General features: G+C 47.9%; 1 protein-coding gene across 12 annotated transcripts in view; it reads right to left on the bottom strand.

The window, feature by feature from the left end:
- The window catches only part of LOC139753145 (glutathione S-transferase 1-1-like), a 200,915-nt gene that overhangs the window by 64,380 nt on the left and 120,706 nt on the right, over positions 1–15,829 (bottom strand). For 11 of the 12 annotated variants that reach the window (XM_071669303.1, XM_071669307.1, XM_071669304.1 and 8 more), the window contains one exon: positions 2,664–2,985. In XM_071669303.1, coding sequence (XP_071525404.1) covers positions 2,664–2,813 — 150 coding nt within the window. In that variant the 5' untranslated portion in view covers positions 2,814–2,985. Of the gene's footprint in view, positions 1–2,663; positions 2,986–11,612; positions 11,742–15,829 lie in introns of those variants that run through there. The other variant, XM_071669313.1, reaches the window with a different exon arrangement.

Raw genomic sequence — 15,829 nt, 5'->3', positions numbered from 1 at the left:
TAAAGGGTGGTGAGGTTGTTCACTGATGATAACAAGGAACAGTATCCCTGTATGGCATCATGTTTATCATTCTCTGTCGTCTTCACAGTCCGCTTCTCAACACCTTAAATGATCATGACACTTTTAAATAATCGTTCAAAATCGCTATGGATATCAAAATGAACTTTAAGAGTATAAGGCTATCAGCTTATTACCCAGTAAGTCGGCACTGGGCAGCGGGTCGGCCATGTTTGTGTGTCCGGCCGTCCAGGGAAGGTCCGCCATCTTCACATCCGCCACTGACGTCATCACCTGATGTTTACGTTCTCCGGTCAGGTCGGTTAATACAGTAATCGATGTATCATAATGTCTTCCTGTTTAAGTCGTTGTATATCTTAATTTTCACAAGCACACTGGATCATGGTGATGAAGTTGGCTTTTAACTATATATAATTCAGAGGAGTTTCTTAACAAGCGAGATGATGAATTATCGGAAAACAAATCACGATAATTTTAAGTCTTTCTATAAGTTAACGAGGATGATCAGGCTTGAATACTGAACAATTTTCGCGAACTGAGTAATAATTTTAGCGAGTATTAAAATATACTGAATATAAACTACACCTTCACTGCTGACCTCATCGTCCGGCACTTCACCCTGTGAATGAGTCGTTATGTATAAGTGTTTATGAACCAATACATCATAAGTGAGTAGGAATCATCTGTACAAAGTTCTCTCTGGAATACATTTCAAGCTGGTTCAGTAAGAGGTTTGGATCCCGTAACATCGTCGCAGGGGATATCATCAACCAAACCTACCACCAACACACGCACCTTGAGTCCAATGATGGTAAATCTTCATTGAGTATGAGTCATGAAGACAGGTTTTTTTGAGTGTGTGAGGAACTCAGACTTGTCTTCTACTGATGCAAAGTCTTCAACTAGTGAAGTCCAACCAACATGGTGGAGAACAACGTCTGAAGAACAAGTTTGAATGGAGAGGAACACTTCCAGACTTGCTGATGCGTTACGACTGAATAGCCTGGCCATGTTCTCGTCTCTCTCATCCATCTATCCTTCCTCATTCATCTATCCTTCCTCATCCATCTATCCCTCCTCACCCATCTATCCTTCCTCATCCATCTATCCTTCCTCGTCCATGTTTAGGCAGAAGCTGACAGATGAACTGGAGCTGGAGATGATGACACAGATTTGGGCATGACGTCAGCTTTGGAAGACAAAGACTTGGTGTCTGCCGTGCGCGGCGCCTGGATGACATGGATTTGGTGCCTGACGTGGTCCTTGAACGACAAGGATTTGGTGTGTGAGGAGGTGGTCCTTGGGAGCGGCCAGCTGCGTCTGGATGGACTCTTGTGGTCCGTTGGTTAATACTACTGTACTGTGTGGCCCAGCCCAGGGTTCCTCTCGTGACTGATGACCAACCTACGTTGTGGGTCGACTGCCTCAACATGCCACTGAAGCTTATTATGTACGTCATAAGTCTTCTAAATTTCTCTATTTTCATTACGAATGACATTTTCAATAGGGTTTAGATTCCTGTTCCAGGTACCCTCAGATCTACTGATGACTTTATATTAAAAAGACAAAACAGAACAAAAACAATGTTGGCCATTAGGACGAAGGTTTTAGTTTATACATTTTTTGTTTTCGTAGTTTTCCCGCATGCAATATAAATGGCTCTTTGTTATTGGGCAAACAGGAAGATTTGAGTCTACTTTCAAGGATAACTGTCGTGATTAATGGTTTATTCTATATCCTTCCAGTGTAAGGCAAGTCATTTTCTCACAAAGAAAACTTGAAATTCTGCTCATCATGTTATTTCCACGTGGAAATTATGTGTACATCTGTGTGTCTCCAGCTCGTAGTTATGACTTTAGAGATTTCTCAATCTTCAACGTAATATACCAAAATAATAATGTTCTCTTAAACTTAAAGGATGTAATCAGACTCTAGCACAACGTAAAATGGAGCTGAATTAAGTCAGTGAGGGTTAAGAGCTATAAGCACTTCAACCTGCTCAATTAGCCTCGGGTTTACAAGCATCATAAACGATTCCGTTCCATTAGTGCAAGATGCGGTGCCCGAGGCCGCTACATAAAGCGGGCTGAAACCCCTGAATCAACACCCTCCTGACCCACCCTCATTCCTCCCTCCATAACCCGATTTGTTTACTTCTGGCGGCTACTGACCAAGCCCTATAGCGAAGCCGACCACTGACTAAGTCAGTGACCGTGTGGACCACTGACTGAGTCAGTTAGTGACTGTAGGACCACTGACTGAGTCAGTAAGTGACTGTGGACCAGATGTTGAGCCACAGCGTCTCAACAAACATCTGGATATCTTACAGCTCAGTTAGACTCATGAGTCACTAAGTCAGCCTGTGTCTGTTTAGCCTGACATCTGCAAAATCAATCTATGAGTCAAAGTCCGTGCAGCCTGACTGACTCACCAATATACATGAATCAGGGAGTCTCTGTAGTCTTATTCACCAGTATACTTCAGTTAGTGAGTCAGTTTCTTGCCCACCTTACCCCACCGATAGAGAGTCATGAGTCTCTGTAACCTGCCTCACCCACCACTAGTGAGTCATGAGTCTCAGTAACCTGCCTCACTCACCACTAATGAGTCCATGAGTAAGTTCAGGAAAGTTCAGGAAAACTCACCCTGATAAACCACGGCCGCTTGTTCTCCGCCTTCAGGAGATCAACGTGTTTCTCCTCGAACTCACAATTCAGCAGCTTGAGGGTCATCCAGACGGAGCGGCAGGGGGCGCTCCCCTTGTAGAAGTAGAATTCCGCGCTCAGCCACGCCATCTTGAGGTACTTCTCTCACTCCCCTTGCACTCACAACCACAAGTATGAGCCAACTAAGGCACTAGGAAGGCACTTGGAGGGGCGACCGTGGGCTTCGACGGAAGGGGGAACACAGGGCCGAGTTGCGACAGTTCGGGTGGCACCTGGTGGCGACTGCTGCTGCTGGGGCGACCTGTGGAGGATAAGATTATGTCAATTTTGCCAAATTCCAACAATCAGTTCACAATCTGTAAACAAATCTTCACAACACATGTAGGTTCTGATTCCTCAGCCAGAGGGTTCCTCGTTTATTCTCAAATCTACAACACGGTCATACCTGTCACTCCCGCCTGTGACAGTCTGTCACCTGTCAATTCTGTCTGTGACAACTTGTCACCTGTCACTCCGGCCCCATGACAGCTTCTCACCCGTCACCCCAACGCGTGACATCAGGTCATTTATGCTCCTCCTCAGCATAACAATAATGATAATAATAATAATAATAATAATAATAATAATAATAATAATAATAATAATAATAATAACTTTAAAGGAAGATAATAATAAGAAGAAACTAACAACAAAATCGTTTATTAGCTAAGGCAAGCGATTGACACAAAAAACTCATAGAAGAATAACAGTTACATCACTGATCACTTCCAACTACGTGAACAAATAAGAAATTAAAAATGTGAAATAAATATAATGATGATGATAACAGCGAACAGGCCTACGCCAGAGGACAATATGTTACCATATGAGGAGACTAAGACTGAAACTGCAATACTTGTGTCATGAGTAACTACCCTTTAAAGGTCTTGGGCGTTGCAACCTCCTTGCTCCCAGAACAGCTGACTTTAAATCAGGTAAAGAAATAGTGTTACAAGTGAGAGGGAGAGACCGGCTCATGAGGATACAAGGAAGGGGACTCCACACTCAAGACGACATTTAAAATAAAGGAAAATCTTTAAATAACAATAAATAAGGAACAGAGTCTCACATTACGAAAATTCTTAGACCACTAAATAAAACCATCACTGTTTTATCAGCGTAACAAAATAAACACAAAAAAGCATAACGAGTTCACAATGAAAAGTAATCACTAATCATGTGCACAAAATTCTCATCATCCAGACCGACGCCTGGCAACACTACCGATGAACGATAATCATCACCAGCGTACGATACTTTAGGGCTACACATATCATCTGTACAGTACAGCCAGTGAGACTGGATACACAATTTGGAAACAAATTGAGCGTTTGATTCCCGAGCTGGATGGGAAAACAATATATTACCAAACACATAATAATAATAATAATAATAATAATAATAATAATAATAATAATAATAATAATAATAGGGTTGTCATACATTAGAACTCAAAACTATAGAATGTTACGTCACGATAAACAGACAACCAAACATGGATGGGTATATAGCTATAGCAAGATGACATAATAAAGTAGTATTACATTAACACGTGATATACAAGTCCAGAAATAGCATAAATACATGAGGTTAAATAAACACACAGACACGCACTGGCCTGGCACGGTAGCCATCATGAACCGGCTGGTAATCCATGAGTCAAAGGAAACCAGCGATCCCCCAGGCCACAACACCCGTACCCAGGATCCTGTACTTCATAGCTATGGAGGCACACGACCCCATCAGCGTATGATCTCATTAGCAAATGATGTAACTTGCGCACGACTCAACCAGCGTACGATCCCACCAGCGAAAGATCTCTTCAGGTCATGAATTAAACAGCGCTGAACCCCACCATTGCAAGATCCACTCCCCCATCGGTCCAAAATCTCTCCAGTATGTGACCCCACCAGCGAAAGGCTCCACTAGCCAATGACCCCGCAAATGCATGACTTAACAGTCGATCTCACGTGCGTATTACGTCAACAGCGCAAAAGATTACCATCCTAAGAGAACCAGCGAACAACCTCACGAACGCACGATTACTCCAGCGAATGATCTCATCAGCAGACAATCCCACCAACATATTACCTCACCATGACTAGACCTCTCATTCAACAAGGCACATTCAAATCTAACAGACTGCACGGCAGCTTCACTCAAGGCTAATGGATCGCTGCTTCAACTACCTCACCGAACGTAGCTTCCGTCCATGACATCACGAAGGGATGCAAGGTGCTAAAAAACAGAAACAAAACAAAACTTTTTTTTAATAAAAACCAGCACAACACAAGCAGGTCAGACTTGACTCAGAAAATAAGGACGTGAGATCCAGGCGTGAAGGTGCAGCAGGTCAGCAGGTCATGTACATATGTACACAGAAGCCGTGGGAGAAGTGGTGCACCAGACCCAGGAGCAAGCCAGCAGGGGAGCTGGCCAGAGAGATAGTCTGAACTGTGATAAAAAAGGTGGCGACGTTGTGGTGGTCTGGCCAGGCTCAGGAGAGCCCTGACGACGAGAGAGTGACGCCGAAGGAGGAGATAGTGCCGGGGTGTCGGGTCTCCGGCACACAGCACCTACTTGTCCCTGGCTATTGCCTCAGGGTCGGTGCCCTCAGGTCCGCCATCCCTGATGCTCCAGCCGCTCATGCTCTCTGACGTGCTCCGTCATATGCTCCGCCTTGAGATGCACTATGTAGACCCCATCACGTCGTACACGACCGACAGACACGATCTGGTAGATGGCCGTCGGACGCGAGTTGCTCACTGTGTCCTCTTACAATCGCCACACCACAACTCATGTTTCACCACACCATTACCACCACACTAAACCAAACCACCACAATACCACACCATCATCACCCCATTTTAAGTATGTGTCGGAAAGTTATGTTCTTCCGGACGTGGCGCTGGTCTGGCCTGAGGCGCTGGCCAGGGGAGGGTGTTGGTCTGGACCGAGGCGCTGGCCAGGGGAGGGTGTTGGTCTGGCCTGAGGCGCTGGCCAGGGGAGGGTGTTTGGTCTGGCCTAAGACGCTGGTAAGGGTAGGGCGATGCGAGGGTCTGGCCAGACCAGGAGAGTGTTAGTGACAATCTTGATAAGAGTAAATAAACCTCAACTTTAACCCGAGGTCATTCAAACTGACTCTCAGTTATTTCTAATTTACCTTTACATCTTTCATGGTGGCTTAATGACCCGATCATTACTTATAAAAAACCGATCATGTGAATGACTGGTCACATGATACAGTCACCGTCTGTCTCCCGGCCACACATGTTGGCCGACTCTTCCCAACAATCACCTGTTGCCACACTGTTGATACTTCCTGTCTCCTACTTCATACCTCATTTGCATATTGCACTCCTCTCCTAACTCGAAATAAATTTGCATTTACCTTTATCCTACCGTATTTCACCAGTGCTGTACTCACTGGTCGCTCGTGTGTTTTTGCTTTGCATTTCATCTGTCATCCCGGGAGCAACAGTTGGTGTAGCTTCCTGTAGAGTGCTGGAGCTCAGTCGTCACCCTCACACCATCTTTCCCTCCTCCTGGTTCAGTTTGTGTTCCATCCTCAGGCAACTTTACTTGTGTCTTGTGAACTCAGTGTTGTCTTCAGTGTCTTGGAATTCCAAAATAAACAATATATCTCAAGTGTTTCAGCCACAATCATTCCCTTCCACACTGACGTAGCAAGTTCCACCAGCTTTATTTATGTCCAAAGAGACGTAACCGACTGGAGCTCTCTCTCTCTCTCTCTCTCCCAGCCATCAACTACGCCCCCAGCAATAACTTAATACATCAAACACACACTAGTATCAGTGGTCTGGTCTTCAATAGATTTTCAACTTTATTTTCACTTTCATTTCATTTTGATTTTGAGGAAGAATCAAACGTTGGTATGACATTACCTTCCCCCGAGGGAGTTCCCCAGCCGCAAGTCACTGTACATCATATTGCCTTAATTATGTTTGAAAAACATTCCTGTCACAATGACTTATTGTATATCAAACAGTCTTCCTGTCAGTGACTGTACTCTGAACTATGTTCACGATCTGCATGCAGCACAGATTGTACCTTCAACAGTTTACACTCACTTCTCTTCACAGTTTAAACTGAGTTTCGGGCCACCATTCAAGACGGTTTCTGGTCCCTAGTGACGGACACGCTGATCTGCCTGACAGCTCACTGAGTGCTTCCCTGTTTGTTTGTTTGTTTGTCTCAGCAGGTGTTTGTGAGAGTGAGAGCATTTTTTGCCTCTTTGTTCCATGTAATCCGTTTGCCCCGTGTCAGGTCTGTTTGCCCCGTGTCAGGTCTGTTTGCCCCGTGTCAGGTCCGTTTGCCCCGTGTCAGGTCTGTTTGCCCTGTGTCAGGTCTGTTTGCCCCGTGTCAGGTCCGTTTGCCCCGTGTCAGGTCTGTTTGCCCCGTGTCAGGTCTGTTTGCCCCGTGTCAGGTCTGTTTGCCCTGTGTCAGGTCTGTTTGCCCTGTGTCAGGTCTGTTTGCCCCGTGTCAGGTCTGTTTGCCCCGTGTCAGGTCTGTTTGCCCTGTGTCAGGTCTGTTTGCCCTGTGTCAGGTCTGTTTGCTCCGTGTCAGGTCTGTTTGCCCTGTGTCAGGTCTGTTTGCCCTGTGTTAGGTCTGTTTGCCCTGTGTCAGGTCTGTTTGCTCCGTGTCAGGTCTGTTTGCCCTGTGTCAGGTCTGTTTGCTCACAATATTCATCGGGTACAAAAGTCTTTCTGGTTCCCTGTATTTCCCTCACCCGGCTCTGAGGCTGAAGCTGTCGTGGACATGCTTGGTTTATGTCTCAGTTTACGACAACTTTAGTGTCAGTTCTCGGTGGATAGTCGTGTGACACCACCATGATAGCGACACGTACTCCAGTGCAACATGTTCCTGGACCACTGGTGAAGCCTCCCATGCAGCAAGGGCGCGGCAAACTACACGACAGGTTGGCATACACAGATTCCAAGTGACGTCATCATTAGCAAGCCGCTTGCAGTCGGATGTATTGGGATTATCCTCACTCCGGGGCCATGATGTTAATGGATTATCCTCACCCCAGGGACATGACTGATATAATGGGATTACCGTCATCCAGGGTCATGATGGACACAGTGGGATTATCCTCACTTGACTGATGTAACGCAATCATCTTCTCCAGGGCCATGACTGACGCAACCAGACTATCCTCACTCCAGGGCCTTGATCCTGATGTAATGGGATTATCCTCACTGGGGAGCCATGAATGACGTAACAAGATTATCCTCACTCCAGGGCCTTGACTGTATGCCCCGTGACGTCACGAGTGTGTGGGTGGAGGCACACCTGCCGTGTTCTCCAGCACTTCACCTCCTCAGGTTGATGGACTCGAGATAGGAAACTTAAAATTCCTCCGTCGTGTTCGGTCAGGATGATACAACCTCACTATTACAACACTTGAGTTGTAACCTGGAGGCGCAAGTGGCGGTGACCTCATGGTCAGCGTTGGAGGTCATGAATGACAGGAGACGGGTTCGAGTTCCGTCGTGGGCAGCTGTCACACAGTCACACTCCTGTGTCGTGTCGTCATCCACTGCGCTACAGAGGGGCAGAGGTGGCCATGATCGCGAGGCATCATCTCTCGCTCACACGGTTTCTATCATCATAAAACTTTGTCAACTTCCGTATGACGTCTACATCTACCACAACTTCCGTATGACGTCTACATCTACCATAACTTCCGTATGACGTCTACAATAACTTCCGTATGACGTCTACATCTACCACAACTTCCGTATGACGTCTATATCTATCACAACTTCCGTATGACGTCTACATCTACCACAACTTCCGTATGACGTCTACATCTACCATAACTTCCGTATGACGTCTACATCTACCACAACTTCCGTATGACGTCTATATCTATCACAACTTCCGTATGACGTCTATAACTACCACAACTTCCGTATGACGTCTACATCTACCATAACTTCCGTATGACGTCTACATCTACCACAACTTCCGTATGACGTCTACATCTACCACAACTTCCGTATGACGTCTACATCTACCATAACTTCCGTATGACGTCTACATCTACCATAACTTCCGTATGACGTCTACATCTACCACAACTTCCGTATGACGTCTACATCTACCACAACTTCCGTATGACGTCTACATCTACCATAACTTCCGTATGACGTCTACATCTACCACAACTTCCTCAGCTTGCTGCCTTCGTCCACATTACGATAAAAGTAATTTCTTTACGTCTTATTAAAAAGTTTCTTATCTAAGTTCAAGTCATTTGGTTATTCTATCGTTTTCTTTCGAAGGCTTGTTCAATGTCTACGTCATCAAACTGGTTTAAAATTTAATGGTTGTGATCAGGTCATCCCTCACTCTTCTCTCTTCCATAAAGGGCAAATTCAAGGTCCCTCAGCCTTTCCCTGTAACTCTGGACTCATCATTGTGGTATTATCTATCTTGCCCAAGTCTGGGCTTTCACTGTGAGTTCTCTGCTTGCTATATTGAGGTGATCAAACATGAGAAACATATTTTCGTGTTGGTCTTACGTAGGACGTGAACAGCTTGCTATAGAGTTTCTTATCAACATAATTAATACTTTTCTAATACTTCACGATAGATAATTTGTCTGACGTGGAACTCTGGCGACAGGTTGGGGCCGATGTTGACTCTCTAGCTCCTCTCACACACACACACACACACACACACACACACACACACACACACACACACACACACACACATTCCTGCAGTTACTGTCCTGTCAGAAAACAACCACATTAAGGAAGAGTTAGACATCAGCTTGGGCTGGATATCCTCAGTTCTGTGTCAGACCCACGTTTGAATCCGTCTGAGTCCACTAGCAAGGTGACACAACCCCACTCGCTCTTCACTATCCTCATGACATCTAGAAACGAGTAATGGTAGAGAGAGAGAGAGAGAGAGAGAGAGAGAGAGAGAGAGAGAGAGAGAGAGAGAGAGAGAGAGAGAGAGAGAGAGAGAGAGAGAGATATGAAAGTAACCATGAAGTACCGCGAGTTCGTCAGAGTGGTGAGTGCCTTCATCATCCTGGGTGTAACTCCACAAATGTTGCTTCAACACAACAGATTCGCGACATGTTTTCCCTGGTGACATCTTCCCTTGTATCTCTTACAATGTTTCCTGTGTTTCCGTCACATTTTGTTACACTGTTCCGAGTGTTCTCGTCACACTGTTCGTCGTGTTTCCGTCACACTTTCCTCAATATTTCTTACTTTACAAATGTTTTCCACAAATGATCATACTCCATAACACGGGTGTCTGTCTACAGCTGGTTTATCCCAGTTCTTCACGAAAACGTTTGTGTCTCTTTCTTCAAGAACGTTTGCCGCCGCTGCTGTGTATAGTCTTCGTGTCATTGGTTTGTACAGTTGGTCACGAACGTTCAGCTGTCATCATCAGTTCCAGCAGCTTCCTTCACCCACCAGTGTCTAAAGCTTGTTTCAGTGGTAAGTTTACATCAATAATTGTTTCAGTGGTAAGTTTACATCAATAATTGTTTCAGTGGTAAGTTTACATCAATAATTGTTTCAGTGGTAAGTTTACATCAATGATTGTTTCAGTGGTAAGTTTACTTCAATAATTGTTTCAGTGGTAAGTTTACATCAATAATTGTTTCAGTGGTAAGTTTACATCAATAATTGTTTCAGTGGTAAGTTTACATCAATGATTGTTTCAGTGGTAAGTTTACATTAATGACTATTTCAGTAGTAAGTTTACATCAATGATTGTTTCAGTGGTAAGATTACATTAATGACTATTTCAGTGGTAAGTTTACATCAATCATTTCAGTAATTTAACGATTAAATTTGTGGTTGTGACGCCGGTGTTGTCTACCCTGCTTCAAGGTTACCGCTCTGTTTACAGAAGGTTTACACCGACTGGTTTCTACAGCTGATCTAGTTAGTTCAAACCGATGGTGTTTACATCTTTTTCCCCCACTAGTTGTATTGTTATATGCCAACCTACGTGTCTGAAGATGGTGTTCACGGATGGTCTGCAATGCTGGTTTCTTGACAGGTTTTCCAGGAGACGCCACAGTGACGGTGGCCACAACAACGTTCCTGGGGCGTCACAGTGACGGTGGCCACAACAATGTTCCTGGGGCGTCACAGTGACGGTGGCCACAACAATGTTCCTGGGGCGCCACAGTGACGGTGGCCACAACAATGTTCCTGGGGCGTCACAGTGACGGTGGCCACAACAATGTTCCTGGGGCGTCACAGTGACGGTGGCCACAACAATGTTCCTGGGGCGTCACAGTGACGGTGGCCACAACAACGTTCCTGGGGCGTCACAGTGACGGTGGCCACAACAATGTATAATATCTTGCCTCAGTTCCTCCTGCCGCTACGCTACCCACCCTCCCTCACTGGGTATGGTTGTAACAACACTGCTTGCTCTACATGTGAGAATTTTCACATATTTTCGGGTCCAAGTGACACACCACATCAGCCACGCTTGACACAAGTGACACACCACATCAGCCACGCTTGACACAAGTGACATAACACGTTAGTCACACCACAAACGTAACACCGGACACGCGTCACAAAACCCACCACCCACGTGACGTCTGACCCGTGTCACACGACACTCCAGACACGTGACACCTAATCAGTGTCATGTGACACGCCGGCCACGTAGTCACTGCTACACTTGGGATAAATTCCAGTGACTCGTTGTTGGTAGTACTGCTGGTGGTGGCTGTGAAGGTTGTTGTTGGTAGTACTGCTGGTGATGGTTGTGAAGGTGCCTCAAAGTTACGTCACATCACAACCTATACATGACAAACACACACACACACACACACACACACACACACACACACACACACACACACAGTACCTGATGCAGGGCAGGGAGGGAGGTGCTCTTGCAGAGGACGCTGACGAAGTGGCTGCTGGGGAGGGGAGCTGAGGTAGCGGCCGCCGGTGATGATGGTGTGGGTGGCAGCGGGTGATGAGGGGGGGTTGTAATGCTACGCTCCCGCCCGCCCGCCCACCCACCTACCCACCCACCTCCAACTGTGGGCGGGCGGGGACCTCAGACGAGTTCTCTGGGTGTCAAGTGTAGCAGCAGGCAACCCAACACCTTTGTATGACAACCAGGAAAAGTGCTCCACAACCACTTACCCCCCACCCCACCCCACCCCACCCCCTGTCCTCCCTCCCCTCAACACCAGTTCTTGACTGACTCTCTTACTGATGGCATTCTACTTCGTCTACACAATCAACTCACGTACCAAACATGTGAGGAACTGGTGTAGCACTAACCCAAGGTCCTCTCGTCTCGTGCAAGGCACTAATTACATTAAGCAGTAATTATGCTGAGTGCTGCATCAGATTCACTGATCAATGATGCGAGGGATCACTGATCAATGATGAGATTAATATTGTAGTGGGTACGTAGAGGGTGGGTGGTGGGGTGGTCCAGGGCCAGGTGGCGGGAGGCCTGACAGATGGAGTGGCCCAGGGTAGAAGGCAGAATCATGAAGCACACGTCGGGCCTAGAGAGAGGTTGGTGAGGCGAGGTCTGCCGGAGATGCAGGGTAATGACGTGAGGTGGGTGGTCACTGGCGGTGAGTGAGGCTAGGCTTAGTCAGAGGTCGGGGGAAGGAGGGTGGACTGACGTGAGACGTGGTTGGTGAGGGATGGAGGAGGAGGGAGGGAGGGAGGGAGGGAGGGGTTTCCGTGACATGAGACCTGGCCGGCGAAGAGAGGAGGAGTGGGGGGTTGGATTCGTGAGGCGGGCACTGGCTGAGGGTAACGGGGACCATCCATGTCTCGAGGTTGGGCCGTGTTTAGAGTGGGACGAGAGTGGAATGATAAGGTGCTTCCTGGGAAGGTGGGAGAGAACGCCCTTGAACCGCTGACCGGAGGCCTGAACCCTCCACTCCAGTTCCGAAGGTTGCCAGCCAGGGTCCTCACCCTCCTGAGGTTGCCAGCCAGGGTCCTCACCCTCCTGAGGTTGCCAGCCAGGGTCCTCACCCTCCTGAGGTTGCCAACCAGGGTCCTCACACTCCACAGCACGCCGGCCAAGGACCTTCCTCACCCTTGGGAGGATGCAGGCTACGCCCTCATCATCCCTGTGCCTACTCCATGGGACCGTCAGCCCTCCTCTGTAACTTACCTGCACCAATATTGGTGTCACTATATAACCTGTACTTCATCGAGCACCTGTAATGTGTGCCACCACGCCCAGCCTCCCAACACCACAGGTGCTCGACCAATCCCCACACTGTCCCCTACTGTACCCAAACCCCACACACGCACACACGGCCCCACATACTATTCAGAAAAGACTTTTTGTGATGTACCACATACACAAACATACTTTCATGCTTCACGTATTTATAAACGCACTTCAACACACACACACACACACACACACACACACACACACATGAGGCGTCGCCATGACTGGCTGAGTCACGTTACAGAGCGGATGTGAGGCCTGATGAAATTAGTAAGGTAGTTAGCTCATTACCACCAGCACAAGTACGTCACTCACAACTACAACCACAACCATTCCCACCCACTCATCACTATAACAACAACTTCATTTGTCTACCACCACCACGACCAACCCTCCCTCCTGCACACGACAGAAATTACCATAAGAGGAGAGAGAAACATGTGTGGTCATTGTTTGTCCGTCTTATGTCAAGTGTCAGAAGACGCTCACCACACTGGACCTCCCATCATCACCACACTGGACCTCCCATCATCACCACACTGGACCTCCCATCATCACCCTCATCATCTGGACCTCCCATCATCACCCTCATCATCTGGACCTCCCATCATCACCACACTGGACCTCCCATCATCACCACACTGGACCTCCCATCATCACCCTCATCATCTGGACCACCTACTAGAAGCTACTGCACCATCTCGCCATCATCACCACCTGCCATCACAGATCCCTCGTCCTCAAGCTGCAGTACAACCACATCCAGCTCCTTCGAACTCGCATACAAGGCTGCGACAGAAGCCCCATCCTCAACACTGTCATTATCATGTGCAATTAAAACTATATTCAAAACATCAACTTTGTGTAAAACTGCTGAACCTCACTTGCATCTCTGCAGCTCAACTGTTTGCTGCTGTACGCATTTTTCTTTTCGCCTCGGTCCAGGTACAGCGGTTACACCAGTAAAGTTAATAATTCGCCAGACTTTACGACCCTGAAGTCTCGGCGGTGCGTCCATGGGCCTCTTGCCCACCAAACACCTGACCCAGGCAAGGGACAAAGGCAGGCAGGTGTGGCCAGGGGAGGCAGGTGTACTACTCTCTGGTAGCCAACAGGTACACACACATAACTACACACAACACACTCAGGAATTAATGATTGAAGGTTATTCATGTGTACTGGAGGGAGGGAGGGAGGGAGGGAGGGAGGGAGGGCATCTGCCTGACTCACTCACTCCACCTCTGCCTGCCTCGTGTAAGGGAGGGGTCAACAGAGTCGGGGAGGCGCCAGGCGGGGTCAAAGGTTAACCCCGACACGTTCGGAGGTCTGCTGGAGCTGGCCATCCCCAGATCCCCCCCCCCCCCCCCCCGCGCCCCTGGGGACAGAAGTGCCGAGTGTTGGGGGACTCGGGGAGGGTGAGGGAGGGGAGCAGGCAACCCTCTGGAAAGGGTGGAAGCTGGCCAGCCGCCATGACACCCAGGGCAGGTGGGGAGGGGGAGACGTGTCACAGGTGGGGAGGGGGAGACGTGTCACAGGTGGGGGGGAGACGTGTCACAGGTGGGGGGGAGACGTGTCACAGGTGGGGGGAGACGTGTCACAGGTGGGGGGGAGACGTGTCACAGGTGGGGGGGAGACGTGTCGCAGGTGGGGGGGGGGGGGGTAGCAGTATGAGGCCAACATGCAAAAAAAAATACAGCTGAGTGGGCGGAGCCAGTGAGGATGCTGTGGGCGTGGCCTACTAACAGCTGGGTCAGGACAGGCACAGTCTCATCCAGCTGACAACCCCCCCACCCCACAGATGGTGGCAGGGGGTAAGGAGGCTCACCTGCTCGCTCGTCAAGATGAATGACTCATTTTGTGAAAGATACTGAGAGTGTATGGTTGCCAGGGGTCGCTGGGGAGTCCGACGCCGCACAACCCAAACCAACCCAGCCAGACGGTCAAAACAGAACGGGGTCAAAGGTCAGAAGGTCATGGGGTCTGAAGGTCACAAGATCTGCAGGTTATGGGGTCTGAGGTTAAGGGAATCAAAGTTATGGGGTCTGTAGGTCACGGGGTCAAGAGGTCAAGGGTCAAGAGGTCATGAGATTCAAAGGCTCAAGGAGTCAAGAGTTCACGGGGTCTGGAGGTCAAAGGGTCGAAAAGTCTTAGGACCAAATGGTCACTAGGTCAATATCATGGGTCATCTTTTTAGGTCACGTGACGGAAGTCGAAATTAGAGTCTTTATTATTGACATTGGTCCCCAGTGTTGTGACCTGACGACATGACACAGTTGATCTCTAGTGTTGTGACCTGACGATATTATAACCTATGATCCACCATCAGGTTCAATATAAACAAAATACCTTATAGATTATTTAGTAAGTAATGTACATGTGTGTTGTGTTGTGTTGTGTTGTAAGGCTATCCCACACGACTCGAGTGTTGTGTTGTAAGGCTCCCCCACACTCTACGTGTGTTGTGTTGTAAGGCTCCCCCACACTCTACGTGTGTTGTGTTGTAAGGTCAACCTACACGACTCGTGTGGTTAATGGTCGGGTCCAGCCATACCACTATCAAATCAGGGAGTGCGGGGGTCCACATACCAGAGGCTGCTTAACAAAGAGAACCATCACCTCTGACCTGGCGATACTCTCTCTCTCTCTCTCTCTCTCTCTCTCTCTCTCTCTCTCTCTCTCTCTCTCTCTCTCTCTCTGGAGATTTACATACAAACACAAGGTTCTTCCGTCAGAACCGCCTAATACATCCTCCATACCACAACATTCTTCATAGATACAGATAATTTCACGAACAGTTTGTTGTTCAGACTAAACTGTGCGTCGGAAGACAGTTTACGAGGAGCGTCACTTTGTCCAAACTGTTTATA

The sequence above is a fragment of the Panulirus ornatus genome, chromosome 14, assembly GCF_036320965.1.
Source record: "Panulirus ornatus isolate Po-2019 chromosome 14, ASM3632096v1, whole genome shotgun sequence".
Classification (NCBI taxonomy): Eukaryota; Metazoa; Arthropoda; class Malacostraca; order Decapoda; family Palinuridae; genus Panulirus; species Panulirus ornatus.
Note: the sequence above shows the minus strand (reverse complement) of the source record. Positions and strands in the feature narration are given on the sequence as shown.